General features: G+C 48.9%; 1 protein-coding gene across 1 annotated transcript in view; it reads right to left on the bottom strand.

Moving 5' to 3' along the window:
- LOC140430062 (serine protease inhibitor Kazal-type 1-like) overlaps positions 1-14,686 on the bottom strand; it is a 33,137-nt gene extending 18,451 nt beyond the window's left edge. The window contains exons 1-3 of the mRNA XM_072517602.1: positions 14,591-14,686; positions 13,989-14,023; positions 2,170-2,279 (exon numbers count right to left, since the gene is read on the bottom strand). Coding sequence (XP_072373703.1) covers positions 2,170-2,279; positions 13,989-14,023; positions 14,591-14,651 — 206 coding nt within the window. The 5' untranslated portion in view covers positions 14,652-14,686. The remainder of the gene's footprint in view (positions 1-2,169; positions 2,280-13,988; positions 14,024-14,590) is intronic.
- Between the last annotated feature and the right edge of the window lie 254 nt (positions 14,687-14,940).

Here is a 14,940-nt window from a genome sequence, read left to right as displayed (position 1 = left end):
AATTTTAAAAATTGAATTAAAATTACCGGATTCCTCTACCACTTCCACTAGCCACTACTGGATTCGAAGAAAATCTTGCGGGAGAGAATGGCAGAGATGCAGTTACTAATGCTCCCAGGTTAGAACCTTCCAAGAATTCGCCTCCATATGGAATTCAGATCCCTAAACCACCCCAGTAATTTCTCAATATTGGCTGCCCAATAATAAAATAACAAATTGGGTAAAGCCACACCACCTGACTGTATCTCTCTGAAGGAAAGCCCTTCGGACTTGGGGTCTTACCCACCCAAATGATAGAGGACACTAATTTAAAAAAAAAAAATTGAATACTCGATTATTTTTTTCCCCAATTAAGGGACAATTTAACATGGTCAATCCACCTAACCTGCACATCTTTGGGTTGTGGGGGTAAGACCCATACGGATACAGGGAGAATGTGCAAACTCCACATGGACAGTGACCTGGGGCCGGGGGTGAACCCGGGTCCTCAGCGCCGTAGGCTAACCACTGCACCACCGTGCCACCCGAACACCAATTTATTAACTCTGATAAAGGACTTGGGGCGAAAAGTGGGGAGACACTGAAAAATAAATCAAAACCTTGGGAGGACATTCATTTTAATAGTCTGAACCATGCCCGCCAACGACAGGGGAAGTTGTCTTACTTGTGTAAGTCAGTTTGGATCCCATTAACCAGACTAGCATAGTTTAATTTATGAAGCGAGGTCCAATCCATAATCTGGATTCCCAGATAATGAAAGCTAGATCTGGCAAAGTGAAACAGTAACATCCCCAGATGAGCTCTCCTCCCCCAGGGACTGATCCAGAAGTTTTCGCTCTTATCCAAATTCAACTTATACTCAGAGAAGGAGCCAAAACTCCTAAGTAGCTTCAATATACCATTCATAGTGGGTTCTGGATCTGTAATATAATGAAGCAGATCATCTGCGCATAAGGATACTCTATGATCCACCCCTCCCCGACATTTCCCCCTCAACTTACTGGAAGTTATTATTATGGCAAGCGGTTCTACTGCTAAAGCAAATAGGAGCGGAAACAATGGACATCCATACATGTACCCCTATTCAGCAGAAAATAACTAGAGTTCAATGCATTCGTGCGAACGCTAGCCGGAGGTGAAAAAGATATCCCCACCCCACCCTATCAAACGCAGTTTCAGTGTCCAAAGAAACAATCACCCCCAATTCGGGCAATGGAGAGGGGGAAAGAACAATATTTAGCCGATGTATATTGGCCGACAATTGATGATGCCTAAACAGAGAATACTGGACAATCGCAGTGGGACTGACAGCATCTATGTAGGGGAAAGGGAATTAAGATTTTGAGTCTGGATGACTGTCAAAGCTTCGTACAAAGTGAAGTCTGTCTGGTCTTCCTTGATCACATCTGGGAGGCAGGACTCCAACCGCAGTGCCAGCACTTTTGCGAGTAATTTAGAGTCCGCATTCAAAAGCGAAATTGGTCAAAATGACCCACATTCCGTCGGGCCCTTGTTCTTCTTCAGGATCAGGGAAATAGAGGCCTGCATGAGTGCAACAGGCAACGATCTCCAGGACAAGGAGTCATTAAACATATCTAAGATTAGAGGAACCAGTTGTACATTTACGAAATGAGCCAGGGAGGAAGACAGGAAATTCTCTTACATAGTAAGTTATGATTTGGAATGCTCTACCTGAATGGTTAATTGAAGCATATTCAACAGTAACTGAATACTTCAAAAGAAAACATTAGCAGGGATATGGATTTGTTCAAAGAGCAGGCATACATATGATGGAGCAAATGGCCTCCTTCTGTGCTGCATGATTCCTCAGGAGATAGTCTCACTGCACAGCTCACTAAACATTGAAGTAATTCAACAGCACTTCCCAAATCTGCACCCTCCCACATCTAGAAAGACTAGGAATACAGGTGCTTGGGAACACCACCGGTTCCAAATTCCCCTCGCAAGTCACACACCATTAAGAATTGGTCCTACTTTGCTGTTCCTTCATTGTTGCCGGTTCAAATCCTGGAACCCTACCCTATACCACCTGGACTGCAGCATTTCAGGAAGTTAGCTCTTTCGCACCTTCTGAAGGGTAATAAATGATAATCTTGCTATTAGCTCACATATCCCAAAATAGAAATAGAAACAAATGTGGTTTCTTACCAATTGTGTGAGCACAGCATACACTCATTAGCGAATGTTATGCCATTTGTTCCACAGACTGGATCTCGTTCCCGTGAACATATTCCTGGGATGTACTCCGCACAGTTAGGCTAAAACCAAAGAGAAAAGTAGAAGCATGTTCAACAATACGTAAAAACAAATCTGGGACGAGGATCAACCTCCAAAATCAATTTAAAAGTAGATATTAAAAAAGGCCTGGATACTTTTTAAAAAAAAAAAACTCAGGTCAGACAACATCTGTGGAGAAACTGAAGTCAGTTAGTCAAAGTTGAATTTATAAATAATATTTGTCATCATAACTTGCATTTACAGAGCACTCTTGATGTGGTAAATTGTCCCAGGATGCTTCACATGCAAGATTTGACACAGGGTCACAGAGATATTAGGACAAAAAATCAGGGGCAGGATTCTGTGATCCTGAGGATAAGTGTTGACGCCATCGGAAAAGCCGTCGCGTTTCACAACGGCATCAACACGGCCTCAGGATCAACAATTCTGGCCCCTACAGGGGGCTAGCAAGGCACTGGAGCGGTTCATGCCACTCCAGCTGCTGATCCTGGCGTGAACTGGGCGCCGCCGGATCTGCACATGCGCAGCGGCTTCCTTCAACGCACCGGCCCTGATGCAACATGGTGCAGGACTACAAGGGCCAGCATGGAAGAAAGGAGGCCGCCAGCCAGAGAGGCTGGCCCGCCGATCGTTGGGCCCCGATCGAGGCCAAGGCCACATCGGAGGCCCCCCCCCCCCCCCCCCCAGCCCCCCCGCCCCTCCACTCTGGCAGCCTCCCCGACCCTTACACGCTGTGTTTCCGCCGGCGAGAGCAGGTGTGGAGGCGCCAGCGGGGCTCAGCACTTTTACGACGGCCGGTCGGTCCGTCCCGGGCCTAGAATCGGCGGGCTGGCCGCATCGAGTGGCCCCTGACCAGCGACATGCCAACCACACCGGCGGCATTGGCGCCGATTCTCCGCTCTGCGTCGGGGCGGCGTGGCGAGTTTCACACCGGTCGCGGGGATTCTCCGGCCCGGCCCCTGGCTGAGAAAATCCCGTCCTACAGATTTGGTGAGCAGGTAGGTGTTAAGGAGCATCTACTGTCACTGGGTCAAAATCTTGAACTCCCTTCCTTAGGGGAGCACGGTAGCACAAGTGGATAGCACTGTGGTTTCACAGCGCCAGGGTCTCAGGTTCAATTCCCTGGTGGGTCACTGTCTGTGTAGAGGTTCTCCCTGTGTCTGCGTGGGTTTCCTCTGGGTGCTCCGGTTTCCTCCCACAGTCCAAAGACGTGCAGGTTAGGTGGATTGGCCATGATAAATTGCCCCTCAGTGTCCAAAAGAATAGTTGGAGTTACTGGGTTACGGGGATAGGGTAGAAGTGAGGGCTTAATGTGGGTCGGTGCAGACTCGATGGGCTGAATGGCCTCCTTCTGCACTGCATGTTCTATGTTCTAACAGCACTGTGGGTGTGCCTGCATTGACGATTCTAGAAAGGTGGCTCACCACCACCTTCTCAAGGGAAATTTAAAAGTCAACGACAGTATCAATAAGTGCCTCTTTCCTTTTTTTAACCTATCCCATGAAGTAGCCCGGGGGGGGGGCCAATCGGGCACCCCGAAGGAGGAAGAGGTGATGGGGCCTGTGCCGGTGACTCCCGCAGGAGAGATGCTGGAACACTGCAGTACCTCGGGCACCCCCTTCCTGTCCCTGGTGCATCTGGTGGACAGCAGGCGAAACTGGGTGGCACCACGTCACCTGGGACACCGAGCAGCGGATAACCCCCGTCACCCAGGAGCCAACCCCACAGCTGGCGGGAGAGTCTTGAACATGTCAGGAATCACCGAGTGTGCCAGGATGAAGGCGTTGTCCACACTGCCCGGGTAGGGTGCAGAGGTGTATGATGCACAACTGATGGTCAAATATCAGCTGCACGTTCATCGAGTGGACTCCTTTTGTTTTGTGCAGAGCGGCCCGTCATCTGCCAGTGCTCGTAGGGGGACATGCATCCCTTTGATCACCCCCTGGACCTGGGGCATCCCGTCGATGGCGGCGAACCCCACTGCCCGGGCATCCTGGTGGGTTCGGTCCACATTGAAATGGATGTATAGTGCCGCCTGGGCATATAGAACCTCCGTCTGGCACGGATGCGCCTGTGCACTGAGATCTGATTCCGGACAGGTCCCCACTAGGCGCCTGGAAGGACTCCTTGACGGTCACCGGGAACAGGTGTCCTCCCTCAGAACCCCGGGGTGTCAGGTGTGCCATCATCTGGCAGATATGTCGCACTGCCTCTCTGCTCAGCCGGAGTCTTCGATGGCATGCCTGGTCTGGCAGGTCCTCGAAAAACAGACGGTGTTGGTACACACGAGGCCTCATGTGGCACCTTCTTGACATATCCTCCTCCTCCTCGGCCTGTTGGGCAGCTGGCTCTCCATCCTGGGTGGTTGCCACCTGTTCCTCTGCTGCACGCTCCGATGCTGCAACTTCTTCCTCCTCCTCGAGCAGTGCCCACGCGTACAGCAGCAGGGCATCCCCCAGAGCTGTGGCGACTAGCAGGAAGGCCAACTGTGATGAACGGTTACTGCCTTGTCATCATGTAAGGTGATGTCCCCTTTAAGACCGGGCTTGGAACCCTGGGGACTCCGCCTCTGGCTCCGCCCATCTGTGAGCCATATATAAGGGGCTGCCTTGTGGACTGTGCAGCAGTTAGCACACGTCTCGGCTCTAGCATAGTTCTTAGTCTATTAAAGCCTTGTTTACCGTTTACACTCTAAGCGTCGTTATTGAGGGTACCTCACCAACATTGCTGGTTGAATTCCAATATCCATTGTCTGTAGGGGGTGAAAAGCCAGCATGTTAGCATGGTGCGTACCCTGTGCCTAACCAGGTCCAAAGGGCTACATGGTAGCCCCGGTTGGCACTGCGGGCTCTACCCCCCATGTCCCCCCCATCCCCGCACCCCGGCCCTGTCGGTGGCCGGCGCCGCAGGGCTTCTGGCCCTGGCGCTTGTCCCCGATGCCAGGGGTATTGTCAGCTGGTACTGCCCACTCAGCCCATTGGAGGAGGAGAATTGTGGAGACCTCGGAGAATACTGGGTCGGGCCCCACTAATGATATGCAAACGGTATTTACTGTACATGCGTTCCAGAATGCATTGATGCCGCTGTTGAGGTGTTGCCGTCAAATCGATGCCCGCCGCCATTTTGCCATTGGAACCTATTCTCTGCCTAATCGCGTTTTGCGATTTTGCGTCGGCCAACAGATAATCGTACCCCTCGACTTTTGGGCACGATTCTCCGGCCTTGTTACGCTCTCGCTTAAGCGAGACGAGGCTGGTGAATAGCAGGAGGGGCAGAACATGAGAATCGCGCCAGGCGCCAAACAGTTTGCGATGCAACCCCCCACTCCCGTAGGCGTAATTGTGATCTCGCCGTAGCGCGGCGAGAAACCAATTACCACCCCTGAAGCCCTATTTCCATACAATTAACCCATATCCAACAGCCTCCCACGATCCAGCGGCCTTCCCAGCAAGTAGTCACGCTGGCGCCAATTAATACTCCTTTTTAAAAACGTGAACCTGGTGGAAAGGCTGCTGTGGGTAGCCGTCAAGGGCAAAGAGATCGGGGGCACTGGGTTTGCAACCCCAGTGCTCGGCCAGTGGTGGGGGTCCCTTGGATGGGTGTGGGGGACCTTCCGAACGGGTGAGACCACCATGCCAACCTCTGCATCCCGATTAGCCGTTCCGGGGGCAACTCCTGTCCCTGCCCGTCTGTCCCACCAACCATCCACAACCCCCATTAACTGCCGAGGCCTCTGGCTGTGCGGCTGAAGGCAGTCGCCAATAGGGACTTGGCAATCGTGGTTAAGTGAGCACTTCACACAACCCAAGTGGAATCCCGTGGGTGGACGGGCCATGCAACATGTCAGGGTCATTGCCTAGCATTCCAATCACACGGTGATGCCTGGACACTGTGCCTAAATACAGCAGGAGGCAACACCACACATGCAGCAGCCAACATCTGAACACCCAGAGGAGGGGGAAATGGCTGGAGAGATGGGCCAAGGGTCCAGAGGTCAGCCCCCTCATTGCGGAACAAAGTGACAGAGGCAGCATACTAGCTCTGTGCAAAGGTATTTATTGTGTTTTACAATTACCCACCCTTCTGATGGTGTGATCTCCTCCTTTAGCCTCTGCCCCCTACCTACCTCACACCCCATCCCGCCCCTCTATTAACACTGCAATGTATCAGTGTGTGTGTGTGTATAGATAACTGAGGGTGTATCAGTATGTGTGTGGATAGCTGAGGGTGTATCAGTATGTGTGTGGATAGCTGAGGGTGTATCAGTGTGTGTGTATGGATAACTGAGGGTGTATCAGTGTGTGTGTGTGGATTGCTCAGGGTGTATCAGTGTGTGTGTGTGGATAACGGTGTGTGTATCAGTATGTGTGTGTATGGATAACCGAGGGTGTATCAGTGTGTGTGTGTGGATAGCCGAGGGTGTATCAGTGTGTGTGTGTGTGTGTGTGTGTGTATAGCTGAGGGTGTATCAGTGTGTGTGTGTGTATAGCTGAGGGTTTATCAGTGTGTGTGTGTGTGTGGATAACTGAGGGTGTATCAGTGTGTGTGTGTGGATAGCTGAGGGTGTATCAGTGTGCATGTGTGGATAGCTGAGGGTGTATCAGTGTGTGTGTGTATGGATAACTGAGGGTGTATCAGTGTGTGTGTGTTTGTGGATAGCTGAGGGTGTATCAGTGTGTGTGTATGGATAGCTGAGGGTGTATCAGTGTGTGTGTGTGTGTGTGTGTGTGTGTGTGTGGATAGCTGAGGGTGTATCAGTGTGTGTGTGTGGATAGCTGAGGGTGTATCAGTGTGTGTGTGTGGATAGCTGAGGGTGTATCAGTGTGTGTGTGTGGATAGCTGAGGGTGTATCAGTGTGTGTGTGGATAACTGAGGGTGAATCAGTGTGTGTGTATGGATAGCTGAGGGTGAATCAGTGTGTGTGTATGGATAGCTGAGGGTGAATCAGTGTGTGTGTATGGATAGCTGAGGGTGAATCAGTGTGTGTGTGTGTGTGTGTGTGTGTGGCTAGCTGAGGGTGTATCAGTGTGTGTGTGGATTGCTGAGGGTGTATCATTGTGTGTGTGTGTGTGTGTGGATAACTGAGGGTGTATCAGTGTGTGTGTGTGTGTGTGTGTGTGTGTGTGTGTGTGTGTGTGTGTGTGGATAGCTGAGGGTGTATCAGTGTGTGTGTGTGTGTGTATAACTGAGGGTGTATCAGTGTGTGTGTGTGGATAGCTGAGGGTGTATGTGTGGATAGCTGAGGGTGAATCAGTGTGTGTGTGTGTGGATAGCTGAGGGTGAATCAGTGTGTGTGTGTGGATAGCTGAGGGTGAATCAGTGTGTGTGTGTGGATAGCTGAGGGTGAATCAGTGTGTGTGTGTGGATAGCTGAGGGTGTATCAGTGTGTGTGTGTGTGTGGGTGTGTGTGGATAGCTGAGGGTGTATCAGTGTGTGTGTGTGTGGATAACTGAGGGTGTATCAGTGTGTGTGTGTGTGGATAGCTGAGGGTGTATCAGTGTGTGTGTGTGTGTGTGTGTGTGTGTGTGTGTGTGTGTGGGTGTGGGTGGGTGTGGGTGGGTGTGGGTGGGTGTGGGTGGGTGTGTGTGGGTGTGTGTGGATAGCTGAGGGTGTATCAGTGTGTGTGTGTATGGATAACTGAGGGTGTATCAGTGTGTGTGTGTGTGGATAGCTGAGGGTGTATGTGTGTGAGTGTGTGTGGATAGCTGAGGGTGTATCAGTGTGTGTGTGTGTGTGTGTGTGTGTGTGTGTGGATAGCTGAGGGTGAATCAGTGTGTGTGTGTATGGATAACTGAGGGTGAATCAGTGTGTGTGTGTGGATAGCTGAGGGTGTATCTGTGTGTGTGTGAGTGTGTGTGGATAGCTGAGGGTGTATCAGTGTGTGTGTGTGTGTGTGTGTGTGTGTGTGTGTGTGTGTGTGTGTGTGTGTGTGGATAGCTGAGGGTGTATCTGTGTGTGTGAGTGTGTGTGGATAGCTGAGGGTGTATCAGTGTGTGTGTGTGTGTGTGTGTGTGTGTGTGTGTGTGTGTGGATAGCTGAGGGTGAATCAGTGTGTGTGTGGATAGCTGAGGGTGTATCAGTGTGTGTGTGTGGATAGCTGAGGGTGAATCAGTGTGTGTGTGTGGATAGCTGAGGGTGTATCAGTGTGTGTGTGTGTGTGTGTGTGTGTGTGTGTGTGTGTGTGTGTGTGTGTGTGTGTGTGTGTGTGTGTGTGTGTGTGTGTGTGTGTGTGGATAGCTGAGGGTGAATCAGTGTGTGTGTGGATAGCTGAGGGTGTATCAGTGTGTGTGTGTGGATAGCTGAGGGTGAATCAGTGTGTGTGTGGATAGCTGAGGGTGTATCAGTGTGTGTGTGTGGATAGCTGAGGGTGAATCAGTGTGTGTGTGTGGATAGCTGAGGGTGAATCAGTGTGTGTGTGGATAGCTGAGGGTGTATCAGTGTGTGTGTGTGGATAGCTGAGGGTGAATCAGTGTGTGTGTGGATAGCTGAGGGTGCATCAGTGTGTCCGTTTAGATAATAATAACCTTCATTATTGTCACAAGTAGGCTTACATTAACACTGCAATGAATTTACTGTGAAAATCCCCTGGTCGTCACATTCCGGCACCTGTTCGGGTACACGGAGGGAGAAATGTTCCCCGACTGGAAGGAAACATTCCTGCCTGGCGATTGTCGCGTGATGTCCGTTCATCCGTTGACGCAGCGTCTGCATGGTCTCACCAACGTACCACGCTTCGGGACATCTACCTCATACACTGCAGGAAAGGATGTCCCGAAGCGTGGTACGTTGGTGAGACCATGCAGACGCTGCGTCAACGGATGAACGGACATCACGCAACAATCGCCAGGCAGGAATGTTCCCTTCCAGTCGGGAACATTTCAGCAGCCAAGGGCATTCAGCCTCTGATCTTCGGATAAGCGTTCGCCAAGATGGCCTTCAGAACGCGCGACAACGCAGAATTGCCGAGCAGAAACTGCTCGCCAAGTTCCGCACATATGAGTACGGCCTCAACTGGGACCGTGGATTCATGACGCATGTTCTGGGCATACCCCAGACTTTACCCCAGCCAAGCAATGTCCAAGGTTGTTGGGGTGAGGGTGGAGCCATGCCCAAAAGTGGCAGTCTTCGGGATATCAGACCAGCCGGAACTATTTAGGGGGAAGGGGCCGACGCCCTTGCTTGTTGGCTGGCAATCGGCAGCACTAACCAAAGCCGCAGACTGGCTGGTCGACCTGTCGGAATTTCTCCACCTGGAGAAAATCAAATTCACCATCCTAGCGTCAAAGGACGGCTTCTACAAGACGTGGAAGTCATTCACCAACTTGTTCTAGGACCTGTTTGAAACAGAGCGAGGGGGGGGGGCGGGGGCGCATAGGGGCCACTGAGGCACCAAAGAACATGAAGGGGAGGAAAGGAGGGAGAGTAGGGAGAGGGAATGGAAAAATGAGAACAGCCGGAATAAAAAACAGAGGGAGCGGGGGCAAGATCAAGGCCACAAACACAGACACTGAGGCAGGGATGAAGGGCCCCAGGTCAAAATGGCGGAAAAGTCCACTCTAACTGGCGAACAGACAGAACCAGTAACAAGACCTAGGGCCCTTCCGGGGCCAACACAAGCAAACCCTACCAAAATGTAAATAGGCCAAGCCACACCCAGGGCAGCACGGTAGCATAGTGGTTAGCACAATTGCTTCACAGTTCCAGGGTCCTAGGTTCGATTCCCGGCTTGGGTCACTGTCTGTGCGGAGTCTGCACGTTCTCCTCATGTCTGTGTGGGTTTCCTCCGGGTGCTCCGGTTTCCTCCCATAGTCCAAAGATGTGCACGTTAGGTGGATTGGCCATGCTAAATTGCCTTGTGTCCAAAATTGCCCTTGGGTGGGGTTACTGGGTTATGGGGATAGGATGGAGGTGTGGGCGAGGGGAGAATTCAATATGCAGGTGGACTGGAAAAATCAGGTTGGTAGTGGATCCCAAGAAAAGGAATTTGTGGAATGTCTAAGAGATGGTTTTTGGAGCAGCTTGTGACAGGGCCTACTAGGGAACAGGCAATTTTGGACTTGGTGATGTGTAATGAGGCAGACTTGATTAGGGAACTTAAGGTGAAGGAACCCTTAGGGAGCAGTGACCACAATATGATAAAGAGGGGGAGAGGCTGAAATCAGATGTAACGTATTACAATTAAATAAGGGTAACTACAAAGACATGAGGGAGGAGCTGGTCAGAGTTAATTGGAAAAGGAGCCTAGCAGGGAAGACAGTGGAACAGCAATGGCAGAGATTTGGGGGCTTATTTGGGAGGCACAACATAAATTCATCCCAAGGAGGAGGAAATACGCTAAGGGCAAGTCAAGTCATCCATGGTTGACAAGGGAAGTCAAGGACAGCATAAAAGCAAAAGAAAAGGCATACAAAGTGCCGAAGGTTAGTGGGAAGCCAGAGGATTGGGAAGCCTTTAAAAGCGAGCAGAGGACAACTAAAAAAGCAATAAGGGGGGAGAAGATGAAACATGAGTGCAAGCTAGCTAGTAATATAAAAGATAAGAGTTTTTTTTCAATATATAAAAGGTATGAGAGAGACAAACATAGATATTGGACCACTGGAAAATGTGGCTGGAGAAGTAATAATAGGAAACAAAGAAATGGCAGAGGAACTGAATAGTTACTTTGCATCAGTCTTCACAGTGGAAGACACCAGTGGGATGCCAGAACTCCAGGAGAATCAGAGGACAGAGGTGAGTGCAGCGGTCATCACTAAGGAGAATGGTTTGGGGAAACTGAAGGGTCTGAAGGTGGATAAGTCACCTGGATCAGACGGACTACACCCCAGCGTCCGAAAAGAGATAGCTGAGGAGATTGTGGAGGCATTGGTGATGATCTTTCAGGAATTATTGGAGGCAGGAAGGGTGCCAGAGGACTAGAAAATGGCGAATGTAATACCGCTGTTTAAGAAGGGGGGGGGGGGGCGGGAGTAGAAGATGGGAAATTATAGGCCGGTTAGCTTGACTTCAGTCATTGGTAAGATTTTAGAGTCCATTATTAAAGATGAGTTGCGGAGTACTTGGAAGTGCATGATAAAATAGGATTGAGTCAGCACGGCTTCGTCAAGGGGAGATTATGTCTGACAAATCTGTTAGAGTTCTTTGAGGTGAAAACAAGGAAGTTAGACAAAGGCGAACCAGTGGACGTGATTTATTTAGTATTCCATAAGGCCTTTGACAAGGTGCCGCATAAGAGACTGTGAAATAAGTTAAGAGCCCATGGTGTTAAGGGCAAGATCCTGGCATGGATAGAGGATTGGCTGACTGGCAGAAGGCAGAGAGTGGGGATAAAGGTGTCTTTTTCAGGATGGCAGCCGGTGACTAGTTGTGTGCCTCAGAGGTCTGGGACCACAACTTTTCACAATATATATTAATGTTCTGGAGGAAGGAACTGAAGGCACGGTTGCCAAGTTTGCAGATGATACAAAGATCTGTTGACAGACAGGTAGTATTGAGGAAGCAGGGGGGGGCTGCAGAAGGAATTGGACAGGCTAGAAGAGTGGCAAAGAAGTGGCAGATGGAATATAATGTGGAAAAGTGTGAGGTTATGCACTTTGGAAGAAGGAATAGAGGCATAGTCTATTTTTTTTAAATGGAGGAATGCTTAGGAAATCAGAAGCACAAAGGGACTTAGGAGTCCTTGTTCACCATTCTCTTAAGGTTAACGTACAGGTTCAGTCGGCAGTTAGGAAAGCAAAACAATGTCAGCATTCATGTCGAGAGGGCTAGAATACAAGAGCAGGAATGTACTTCTGAGGTTTTATAAGGCTCTGGTCAGACCCCATTTGGCGTATTGTGGGCAGTTTTAGGCCCCGTATCTAAGAACAGATGTGCTGGCTTTGGAAAGGGTCCAGAGGAGGTTCACAAAAATGATCCCTGGAATGAAGAGCTGGTCATATGAGGAACGGTTGAGGACTATGAGTCTGTGCTCATTGGAGTTTAGAAGCATGAGGGGGGGGATCTTATTGAAACTTACAGGATACTGCGAGGCCTGGATAGAGTGGAAGTGGAGAGGATGTTTCCACTTGTAGGAAAAACTAGAACCAGAGGACACAATCTCAGACTAAAGGGATGATCCTTTAAAACAGAGATGAGGAGGGGTTTCTTCAGCCAGAGGATGGTGAATCTGTGGAACTCTTTGCCGCAGAAGGCTGTGAAGGCCAAATCACTTTGTATCTTTAAGACAGAGATAGATAGGTTCTTGATTAATAAGGGGATCAAGGGTTTTGGGGAGAAGGCAGGAGAATGGCGGAGCAGAATAAATGGCTGAGTGGCCTAATTCTGCTCCTTGGTCTTATGGAAAAGAACTATACATATGTAAATACACGATGATCACTTTTTGCAAACTCTGTATGAACTGCAAAATTCAAATAAAAATCTACATTTTTAAAGTTTCACACAAAGAAATTCTCTTTGGGTAAAAAATACTTAATCATACTTTAAGCTTGCTTTACGGAGGGAGGTCCAAATATGTAGCATTAAAACTATTTAGATAATTCATTTAAGCTGTTGGTAAATACTCTCCATTGCACATCTCACTTGCTTCCATTCATGAGGTCACACTAAGCCTACTTCAAGTCCTGGGTTTACTAGAATCTAGTCTCGGAGGAGGAAAGTACCAAATTCAACTGCAACATCTCACTAAATCTCCAGTAAGACAGCAGTTATCAAACTAGGGCCAGGGAACCCCTGGGTGTCCACCGAGACATTCTGGGAATCCCAAGCAAATGACCAGCTTTATGGCAATATGGGTGGCTAACCAGGGTGCCTTGTCAAGAGAAAGTGAGCTAGGTTCATGGATAGTGTGATGGACTGCGAGGCCTGGATAGAGTGGACGTGGAGAGGATGTTTCCGCTTGTCAGAAAAACTAGAACCAGAGGACACCATCTCAGACTAAAGGGACGATCCTTTAAAACAGAGTTGAGGTGGAATTTCTTCAGCCAGAGGTGGTGAATCTGTGGAACTCTTTGCTGCAGAAGGCTGTGGAGACCAATTCACTGAGTGTCTTTAAGACAGAGATAGATAGGTTCTTGATTAATAAGGGGATCAGAGGTTATGGGGAGAAGGGAGATGAGAAAATATCAGCCATGATAGAATGGCGGAGCAGACTCGTTGGGCCGAGTGGCCTAATTCTGCTCCTATGTCTTATGGTCATGCTCTTTCTCCCCTTGCGCTGTCTCCGAAACACTTTCCCACCTGTTGCTCCTGTTCTCCCCATTCACCTGCTCTCCCATTTGGGCCTTCTCTCATCTTGCTCCTCTAGTAGTCTTTCAAAGCACTGTTCGCCTTTGTGCTCCTGCATGCTTTTATCCACCCCCATGCACCTGCTCTGCCTGTCCTGTCCCTTCCGAGTGGATCTTCACCCAACCTGCTTCACCAGTGCTCTCTTCATGATTTACTTTGCTCCTGTGCCTGCTGAGGATGGACAAACATTGCAGTGAGACACAAGCACACCTATTCACTGAACAGCTTTAGAGAAATGCAAATATTACATTTTATTAAGTCAATATTGGTTTTCTTAAAAGCATTATTAAAGCAACTTACATGCAGCACTTTCATATTATGAATATTATAGAGTATTACAGTTTAGGTGGTGCAGAGATGGGTCATGATTACCAATCCATTTGAAAAGGAGTCCTCAACCAAAAGGATTTGGCAACCGCTGTACTACAAAAAGAACAATTGGTACTTACGTTTCTTTTGGCATCAGTTGGGTGAACGGCCAACACTGGAAACAGAGAAAGACAATCGTTAGATGTCGGAGTGTGAATCAGAACCTCTGATAAAGCCAGCAAGATTTCCACTCAAATCTAGAACATGCATTACTCTAATACAAGTTGCATTAAACCAACAGATTACATCTCCCACATCACCACTCCCAAACTCAATGACCAACTTGCTTAAACCGACTGGCACAATTCCTTAAAATAAAAGCAAAATAATGCAGATGCTGAAAACCTGAAAGAAAATGGTGGGGAAAACTCAGCATCTGTGAAGTGGGAAACAGAGTTAATGTTTTGAGTCCGAACCCTTCACAGATGCTGCCAGACCTGCTGAGGTTTTCCAGCATTTTCTGTTTTTATTTATGACACAGTTCCTTCTCTTGCATTTTTGAGACCAGTACCATAACTGGTTAACTTATCCTGTTAACCATTAAACTACAATTATTTAACCTTACCGCTCTAAATAGAAATATTTACAATACACCGCAGTGAAGAAATTGAGTTCTACCCTCAGTTACAGCTCCCACTTCTTGCACTGTCCACTTTAACAGACAATCCACCAGAGACAATACCTGTAGCACAGACAATCAGCATCACCAAAAACTCCATCCTCAGCACTCCAATGACGCTCATTAACTGAACTGAAGTGGTGCTGGCCGGGGCACCTTATATCTGTTCCCGGGAAGGTGGGGTCAAGCCAGCAAATCACATGAAAGCAACAATTGATAATAACACTAAATTGACAGGCAGAATATCAAGGACACACCCACTAAAGTAAGCCAATCTGAAACCCTTTCACTACCACTATTTTATTTTTTATAGATGTAGAGTACCCAATTCATTTATTCCAATTAAGGGGCAATTTAGCGTGGCCAATCCACCTACCCTGCACATCTTTGGGTTGTGGGGGCGAAACCCACGC

Source organism: Scyliorhinus torazame, chromosome 9, assembly GCF_047496885.1.
Source record: "Scyliorhinus torazame isolate Kashiwa2021f chromosome 9, sScyTor2.1, whole genome shotgun sequence".
Lineage (NCBI taxonomy): Eukaryota > Metazoa > Chordata > Chondrichthyes > Carcharhiniformes > Scyliorhinidae > Scyliorhinus > Scyliorhinus torazame.
Note: the sequence above shows the minus strand (reverse complement) of the source record. Positions and strands in the feature narration are given on the sequence as shown.